Source organism: Oncorhynchus masou, unplaced genomic scaffold (genome assembly GCF_036934945.1).
Source record: "Oncorhynchus masou masou isolate Uvic2021 unplaced genomic scaffold, UVic_Omas_1.1 unplaced_scaffold_653, whole genome shotgun sequence".
Taxonomy (NCBI): Eukaryota; Metazoa; Chordata; class Actinopteri; order Salmoniformes; family Salmonidae; genus Oncorhynchus; species Oncorhynchus masou.
In genome coordinates, this window is record NW_027012969.1 from 437,107 (window position 1) to 446,583 (window position 9,477).

Below are 9,477 nucleotides of genomic sequence, written 5' to 3' on the forward strand. Positions count from 1 at the left end.
TGTTAACTACAGTCTCCTCCATGTTAACTACAGTCTCCTCCATGTTACCTACAGTCTCCTCCATGTTAACTACAGTCTCGTCCATGTTAACTACAGTCTCCTCCATGTTAACTACAGTCTCCTCCATGTTAACTACAGTCTCCTCCATGTTAACTACAGTCTCCTCCATGTTACCTACAGTCTCCTCCATGTTAACTACAGTCTCCTCCATGTTAACTACAGTCTCCTCCATGTTAACTACAGTCTCCTCCATGTTAACTACAGTCTCCTCCATGTTAACTACAGTCTCCTCCATGTTAACTACAGTCTCCTCCATGTTAACTACAGTCTCCTCCATGTTAACTACAGTCTCCTCAATGTTAAGGTCAGGTCATTCTGTTTGAAAAGGCTCCAGCAACCTTTCAGATAGGTTTCTGTTTGAGGGTGTGGCTTATAGTCTTAGTGGGTGTGGTTTATAGGTTAGTAGGAGAGGCTTATATACTAAGAGGGTTGGCTTAGAATAGACAAGGGTGTGGCTTATAGTCTTAGTGGGTGTGGTTTATAGGTTAGTAGGAGATGCTCATATGCTAAGAGGGTTGGCTTAGAATAGACAAGGGTGTGGCTTATAGTCTTAGTGGGTGTGGTTTATAGGTTAGTAGGAGAGGCTCATATGCTAAGAGGGTTGGCTTAGACTAGACAAGGGTGTAACTTATAGGCTAAGAGGGTGTGGCTTAAATGCTAAGGGGGTGTGGCTTTGATACTAAAGGGTGTGGCTTTAGAGGAAGACATATGCTGAACAGAATCACAGCAGTTTCCATGGTTTCATACACCTTGCCTTCGGTTAAAGTTGACTAAAAGTAGCTCAGTAAAGCATTCAACCACATTCCCAATAGAGTTACATAGTGATCAGGTGAATTATGCCACAGAACATTATAATCTCTGAAAAACTTCATTTTATTCCAAAAAGATATTTATTACAGGTATATTCACCAACTATAAATCAGACATTAATACTATAGCTCAATCCAACATAGTAAATCCATACCAGTAAAATGTAGACATTTTCAAATGGTAAATACAAATTACATTGTAAAAGAAGACACAAAAAGTTGAGTTAACACTTGAAATGTTGTGTTAAAAGATCTCTCATTCATATATGTATATATTCTTAATAACATTTCCTTCCTTAGATTTACTTAGAGGAGCAAAAACAGAGCTCTGTCTGTCATAGTTGAAGTGTACCTATGATGAAAATTACAGGCCTCTCTCATCTTTTTAAGTGGGAGAACTTGCACAATTGGTGGCTGACTAAATACTTTTTTGTCCCACTGTATAGGACAATACATTATATGTAACCATATGTACAAACACTCCAACATATCAACATTATTTATATATACTCATATACATACATTGACTACTACTAATGTTGATAATCTGATATTATGATGTTGGCATTACAGTACTCATATAAGAGTTGGTCACTGATTGGCTGAGAAGACACAATCAGTACACAGGAAACCCACACGAACTTCCTGTTGTTGTTGCCATGGTGCTGTCATTCAGCCTGAGGAAGAGAGTCCAATGGTTATTATTTGAGGTACAGGTCTCACTGCTGGTATTGATGGATGGTATAGGTCTCACTCTGTTAATATTGATGGATGGTATAGGTCTCACTCTGCTGGTATTGATGGGTGGTATAGGTCTCACTCTGCTGGTATTGATGGGTGGTATAGGTCTCACTCTGCTGGTATTGATGGGTGGTATAGGTCTCACTCTGCTGGTATTGATGGATGGTATAGGTCTCACTCTGCTGGTATTGATGGCTGGTATAGGTCTCACTCTCTGCTGGTATTGATGGAAGGTATAGGTCTCACACTCTGCTGGTATTGATGGCTGGTATTGGTCTCACTCTGCTGGTATTGATGGATGGTATAGGTCTCACTCTGCTGGTATTGATGGCTGGTATAGGTCTCACTCTGCTGGTATTGATGGCTGGTGTAGGTCTCACTCTGCTGGTATTGATGGGTGGTATAGGTCTCACTCTCTGCTGGTATTGATGGATGGTATAGGTCTCACTCTGCTGGTATTGATGACTGGTATAGGTCTCACTCAGTTGGTCTTAATAGCTGGTATAGGTCTCACACTGCTGGTATTGATAATTTGTATAGGTCTCACACTGCTGGCTTTGAAGGCTGGTATTGGTTTTGAAAGCTGGTTAATGTCTCACTCTGCTGGTATTGATGGCTGGTATAGGTCTCACTCTGCTGGTATTGATGGCTGGTAATGGGTCTCACTCTGCTGGTATTGATGGCTGGTAATGGGTCTCACTCTGCTGGTATTGATGGCTGGTAATGGGTCTCACTCTGCTGGTATTGATGGCTGGTAATGGGTCTCACTCTGCTGGTATTGATGGCTGGTAATGGGTCTCACTCTGCTGGTATTGATGGCTGGTAATGGGTCTCACTCTGCTGGTATTGATGGCTGGTAATGGGTCTCACTCTGCTGGTATTGATGGCTGGTAATGGGTCTCACTCTGCTGGTATTGATGGCTGGTAATGGGTCTCACTCTGCTGGTATTGATGGCTGGTAATGGGTCTCACTCTGCTGGTATTGATGGCTGGTAATGGGTCTCACTCTGCTGGTATTGATGGCTGGTAATGGGTCTCACTCTGCTGGTATTGATGGCTGGTAATGGGTCTCACTCTGCTGGTATTGATGGCTGGTAATGGGTCTCACTCTGCTGGTATTGATGGCTGGTAATGGGTCTCACTCTGCTGGTATTGATGGCTGGTAATGGGTCTCACTCTGCTGGTATTGATGGCTGGTAATGGGTCTCACTCTGCTGGTATTGATGGCTGGTAATGGGTCTCACTCTGCTGGTATTGATGGCTGGTATAGGTCTCACTCTGCTGGTATTGATGGGTGGTATAGGTCTCACTCTGCTGGTATTGATGGGTGGTATAGGTCTCTCTGCTGGTATTGATGGCTGGTAATGGGTCTCACTCTGCTGGTATTGATGGCTGGTAATGGGTCTCACTCTGCTGGAATTGATGGCTGGTAATGGGTCTCACTCTGCTGGAATTGATGGATGGTTTCAGTCTCAAAATGCTGGATTTAATGGATGCGTAGGTACTGTAGTCAGAGAGAGCCATAGAGATTATCTGTTAATATTAATTAGATATCATATTACATTATTATTATATATTATGCATTGCTGCTCTTTACCTTCTGTATTTAATGATTCTATCTGCCACTGAAAATACTCTTTCAATAGGGCTGGGTTACCAAATACATGGACTACAAATCAAGATGGCCACCCAAAGTAAAACTACAACACCCACTCTGACTGTAGTCTGCTCTCTGCTGTCACTTCCCCTGCTGGTCGTCCTGTTCAGAGGAACCTGAGTCTCAGTTGGAGCTGCAGAGGAAGAGTTATCACCATTAAAACACCAAGTTTGAGGTTAAACGAGGACACATCAGTTAAAAGATAGTAGATGTTTACATATTGTCAAAATGCTTTTTTTAAATGCAGGTAAAAAAAAATGAAATAATTTGCAAAATAACTAAGATTGATTAGGAATGCCCAGACTTAAAATATGAATTAGTGAAAAAGTGAATGAGAAAGTGAGAATGTGTTTACCTGTTGTTCTGCAGAAGGAGTAGACACAGAAAAGGGAGAGGAGAGCAGACACAGGACACAGACTGAACAGCAACATCCAACACAGACCACAGTCTACATCAGGGGAGGAGGAAGAGGACTCAGGAGGACTGATGTCTGGACACAAAATTAAACAGAAACAGAACTACACTATTAGAAACAATCAAGACCTTCTCAATGATATATTGATAGTCATGACTCTTGGTTGTTTAAAAATGAATTTGAGGAGACATTTGATGAGTTTAGATTAGTCTCAGAGAGTTAATTCAAAATAAGTTACACACCAATACTAATACAATATTAATAACACCAAAGATACAGACAGAAGATAAAGACAGAATTATAACTGTTCTTACCAAGTGAAATCCTAGTGGTGATGTTTCCATAGTGGTACAACTCTTTATCTTTAATTCTTCCTTTCCCTCCATCATCCACGACCTTGTTCTCCTTCGTCCCACAGTAGTAGAGTCCCAGGTCAGACTCAGTGATGTTCTCAATCAGTAGATCATAGGAGTTGTTAGAGGGGTTCCACACCACATTATAACCAGTGAAAGGGTTGGGATTATGATACATTTCCTGAAGATCTTGGTTGTAAATTGAAATAACTAGAGGAGGCTGGTAATTGTGAGAACAGTTCCTATACCACATAATATAAACTCCAGTAGTTATGATACAGTCACAGTAGAGAGTGATGTTGTCTCCTGGTCGGACTCTCAGCTCCACCTCTGCTGCAGAGATCCCACCCTGACTGGAGGAAACAGCACCTACAGGGAGCAGAGGAACAGTGTTAGGATGAACTGACTGGAGGAAACAGCACCTACAGGTAGCAGAGGAACAGTGTTAGGATGAACTGACTGGAGGAAACAGCACCTACAGGGAGCAGAGGAACAGTGTTAGGATGAACTGACTGGAGGAAACAGCACCTACAGGTAGCAGAGGAACAGTGTTAGGATGAACTGACTGGAGGAAACAGCACCTACAGGGAGCAGAGGAACAGTGTTAGGATGAACTGACTGGAGGAAACAGCACCTACAGGTAGCAGAGGAACAGTGTTAGGATGAACTGACTGGAGGAAACAGCACCTACAGGTAGCAGAGGAACAGTGTTAGGATGAACTGACTGGAGGAAACAGCACCTACAGGGAGCAGAGGAACAGTGTTAGGATGAACTGACTGGAGGAAACAGCACCTACAGGTAGCAGAGGAACAGTGTTAGGATGAACTGACTGGAGGAAACAGCACCTACAGGTAGCAGAGGAACAGTGTTAGGATGAACTGACTGGAGGAAACAGCACCTACAGGTAGCAGAGGAACAGTGTTAGGATGAACTGACTGGAGGAAACAGCACCTACAGGGAGCAGAGGAACAGTGTTAGGATGAACTGACTGGAGGAAACAGCACCTACAGGTAGCAGAGGAACAGTGTTAGGATGAACTGACTGGAGGAAACAGCACCTACAGGGAGCAGAGGAACAGTGTTAGGATGAACTGACTGGAGGAAACAGCACCTACAGGTAGCAGAGGAACAGTGTTAGGATGAACTGACTGGAGGAAACAGCACCTACAGGGAGCAGAGGAACAGTGTTAGGATGAACTGACTGGAGGAAACAGCACCTACAGGTAGCAGAGGAACAGTGTTAGGATGAACTGACTGGAGGAAACAGCACCTACAGCTACCAGAGGAACAGTGTTAGGATGAACTGACTGGAGGAAACAGCACCTACAGGGAGCAGAGGAACAGTGTTAGGATGAACTGACTGGAGGAAACAGCACCTACAGGTAGCAGAGGAACAGTGTTAGGATGAACTGACTGGAGGAAACAGCACCTACAGGTAGCAGAGGAACAGTGTTAGGATGAACTGACTGGAGGAAACAGCACCTACAGGGAGCAGAGGAACAGTGTTAGGATGAACTGACTGGAGGAAACAGCACCTACAGGGAGCAGAGGAACAGTGTTAGGATGAACTGACTGGAGGAAACAGCACCTACAGGTAGCAGAGGAACAGTGTTAGGATGAACTGACTGGAGGAAACAGGTAGCAACAGCACCTACAGGTAGCAGAGGAACAGTGTTAGGATGAACTGACTGGAGGAAACAGCACCTACAGGTAGCAGAGGAACAGTGTTAGGATGAACTGACTGGAGGAAACAGCACCTACAGGGAGCAGAGGAACAGTGTTAGGATGAACTGACTGGAGGAAACAGCACCTACAGGGAGCAGAGGAACAGTGTTAGGATGAACTGACTGGAGGAAACAGCACCTACAGGTAGCAGAGGAACAGTGTTAGGATGAACTGACTGGAGGAAACAGCACCTACAGGTAGCAGAGGAACAGTGTTAGGATGAACTGACTGGAGGAAACAGCACCTACAGGGAGCAGAGGAACAGTGTTAGGATGAACTGACTGTAGGAAACAGCACCTACAGGTAGCAGAGGAACAGTGTTAGGATGAACAGACTGGAGGAAACAGCACCTACAGGTAGCAGAGGAACAGTGTTAGGATGAACAGACTGGAGGAAACAGCACCTACAGGTAGCAGAGGAACAGTGTTAGGATGAACTGACTGGAGGAAACAGCACCTACAGGTAGCAGAGGAACAGTGTTAGGATGAACTGACTGGAGGAAACAGCACCTACAGGTAGCAGAGGAACAGTGTTAGGATGAACTGACTGGAGGAAACAGCACCTACAGGTAGCAGAGGAACAGTGTTAGGATGAACTGACTGGAGGAAACAGCACCTACAGGTAGCAGAGGAACAGTGTTAGGATGAATCACAGAATGTCATTTTGACATCATAAACTTCTCCTCGTGAAAATAGTAACGTCTTGTCTTTTCCACAGTCATCACAACATCACAATAATAAGATAACAAATCTGTTCAATCATAAAACCACATCAAGAAATCATCTATCATCCAGCTATAAGGCCCAGTAAAAAGTTACTCACATAAGAATGTCATCAGAGCGACACACAGCCTCTCCATCTTGTGGGTCTGATGGTCTGATGGTGACTGTCAGAGAGTAGCTGGGTCGTTGAGTAACAAGGTCTTTGCTGCTTATTTCCGTGTTCATGACTAGATGTACTTTACCATGAAAGGACATACGAGCAGCGATTGGTTCGATCGAGTGGAAAGTTTTCAGCTCGAGGTCCTTTTCTCTGAAACCCATGTTGTGACAGGAAGAGGAGGGTCGAGCATCGAGGTCGACAGGTTTCACAACAAAGGGGACGTCAATGGAAAATATCTGCTTCTTTGTGGTGGTTTACAAACACTGATGGGCATCAGAGGGCGATCAATTCAACATCTTTTAAAAAACAAACTCAAAACATCCTATCTATGCAGATTACATTGTGATTACTGATTTTGAACTTTGAAGTAAATCTTAAGAGACAGAGGCCTAAAGTTGGCCAATCAGCTTTAGTCAGAACGCATCAAACCTGTAGTTTACTGGATTAGAATAACAGTAGAAATCCTGAGCCAGTCGATATGAACTAGTTATGATATCATCTAGTTTAGGGGGTGTGACTTTTAGAGACTGACATCTTGGTTCCTCTTTAAACAGGAAAAGACAGTTGTTGTCCCTGGTCCAGTGGTTCACACCACAACACTGTTGTCATGGAGACCCACGAGGTCACAGGACACAACATGACTAGAGATTCTGAATCTATGTTACTTTTCATGATGGATCTTTGTATTTACAACACTTAACTATGGTGGAGATAATAGTTAACTACAATACCCAAGATGCATTGGAGTATGTGCTAAATACCCAGTGTTAAACAGTACTTGTTAAAACAATCAGATGAATGATCTCTGTGTTTATCAATGAACAGTGGACAATCAGTTAACATCCACACTCTGGTCAATATGTGTGAAGGGGAGAGATTTATGTGACACATGAACTTGTAATAACAATGTTTGGACTCTCTTCCTCAGGTTGAATGACATCACCATGGCAACAACAACAGGAAGTCAGTGTGGGTTTCCTGTGTACTGAGTGTGTTCTCTCAGCCAATCAATGACTAGCTCTTATATGAGTACTGTAATGCCAACATCATAATATCAGACTGAGGGGTTAAGGGGGAACTGGGTTTCAGGTTAGAGGGGAGGACTGAGGGGTTAAGGGGGAACTGGGTTTCAGGTCTGAGGGGAGGACTGAGGGGTTAAGGGGGAACTGGGTTTCAGGTCTGAGGGGAGGACTGAGGGGTTAAGGGGGAACTGGGTTTCAGGTCTGAGGGGAGGACTGAGGGGTTAAGGGGGAACTGGGTTTCAGGTTAGAGGGGAGGACTGAGGGGTTAAGGGGGAACTGGGTTTCAGGTCTGAGGGGAGGACTGAGGGGTTAAGGGGGAACTGGGTTTCAGGTCTGAGGGGAGGACTGAGGGGTTAAGGGGGAACTGGGTTTCAGGTCTGAGGGGAGGACTGAGGGGTTAAGGGGGAACTGGGTTTCAGGTTAGAGGGGAGGACTGAGGGTTAAGGGGGAACTGGGTTTCAGGTCTGAGGGGAGGACTGAGGGGTTAAGGGGGAACTGGGTTTCAGGTCTGAGGGGAGGACTGAGGGGTTAAGGGGGAACTGGGTTTCAGGTCTGAGGGGAGGACTGAGGGGTTAAGGGGGAACTGGGTTTCAGGTCTGAGGGGAGGACTGAGGGGTTAAGGGGGGCCTGGGTTTCAGGTCTGAGGGGAGGACTGAGGGGTTAAGGGGGAACTGGGTTTCAGGTCTGAGGGGAGGACTGAGGGTTAAGGGGGAACTGGGTTTCAGGTTAGAGGGGAGGACTGAGGGGTAAGGGGGAACTGGGTTTCAGGTCTGAGGGGAGGACTGAGGGGTTAAGGGGGAACTGGGTTTCAGGTCTGAGGGGAGGACTGAGGGGTTAAGGGGGAACTGGGTTTCAGGTTAGGGGAGGACTGAGGGGTTAAGGGGGAACTGGGTTTCAGGTCTGAGGGGAGGACTGAGGGGTTAAGGGGGAACTGGGTTTCAGGTTAGAGGGGAGGACTGAGGGGTTAAGGGGGAACTGGGTTTCAGGTCTGAGGGAGGACTGAGGGGGTAAGGGGGAACTGGGTTTCAGGTCTGAGGGGAGGACTGAGGGGTTAAGGGGGAACTGGGTTTCAGGTCTGAGGGGAGGACTGAGGGGTTAAGGGGGAACTGGGTTTCAGGTCTGAGGGGAGGACTGAGGGGTTAAGGGGAACTGGGTTTCAGGTCTGAGGGGAGGACTGAGGGGTTAAGGGGGAACTGGGTTTCAGGTTAGAGGGGAGGACTGAGGGGTTAAGGGGGAACTGGGTTTCAGGTCTGAGGGGAGGACTGAGGGGTTAAGGGGGAACTGGGTTTCAGGTTAGAGGGGAGGACTGAGGGGTTAAGGGGGAACTGGGTTTCAGGTCTGAGGGGAGGACTGAGGGGTTAAGGGGGAACTGGGTTTCAGGTCTGAGGGAGGACTGAGGGGTTAAGGGGGAACTGGGTTTCAGGTCTGAGGGGAGGACTGAGGGGTTAAGGGGGAACTGGGTTTCAGGTCTGAGGGGAGGACTGAGGGGTTAAATGCTATTTAAGTCTGTACAAACCACAACCAGTTCTATCTTCTTGTCACGTGTCAAATGCTTCACCAGCGCTACTGTGGCCCTGCAAATGTTTGTGTGTGTGTGTGTGTGTGTGTGTGTGTGTGTGTGTGTGTGTGTGTGTGTGTGTGTGTGTGTGCGTGCGTGCGTGCGTGCGTGCGTGCGTGTGTGTGAGTGTGAGTGTTTGGGTGTGTGTGTGTGTGTGTGTTACCTCTGCCTCTCTGTCCTCTGGGAGGGAGGGGGTGGTTTGGTGCAGACCTGCAGAAACCACAATTGTTTTCCATCACTGTCACACGTCACTTG

At 46.0% G+C, this 9,477-nt stretch overlaps 1 protein-coding gene across 1 annotated transcript; it reads right to left on the minus strand.

Annotated features, from left to right (window-relative positions):
• Nucleotides 1–2,784: 2,784 nt before the first annotated feature.
• Nucleotides 2,785–6,930, minus strand: LOC135536713 (uncharacterized). Its single transcript, XM_064962972.1, has 5 exons — nucleotides 6,583–6,930; nucleotides 3,997–4,404; nucleotides 3,623–3,757; nucleotides 3,324–3,400; nucleotides 2,785–3,114 (listed from the first exon to the last, which is right to left on the minus strand). The coding sequence occupies exons 1-5, from the start codon at nucleotides 6,617–6,619 to the stop codon at nucleotides 3,097–3,099; spliced, it is 675 nt and encodes a 224-aa protein (XP_064819044.1). The 5' UTR covers nucleotides 6,620–6,930; the 3' UTR covers nucleotides 2,785–3,096.
• Nucleotides 6,931–9,477: the final 2,547 nt, after the last annotated feature.

What these genes read in the sequence shown, in the direction of transcription:
- LOC135536713 (XM_064962972.1), bottom strand. Translation starts at nt 6,619, where the DNA reads ATGGAGAGGCTGTGTGTCGCTCTGATGACATTCTTAT. An exon ending in CGCTCTGATGACATTCTTAT is followed by an intron (nt 4,405 to 6,582) that starts GTGAGTAACTTT and finishes TGCTCCCTGTAG; the next exon opens with GTGCTGTTTCCTCCAGTCAG. An exon ending in CTCCTTCTGCAGAACAACAG is followed by an intron (nt 3,401 to 3,622) that starts GTAAACACATTC and finishes CTTCCTCTGCAG; the next exon opens with CTCCAACTGAGACTCAGGTT.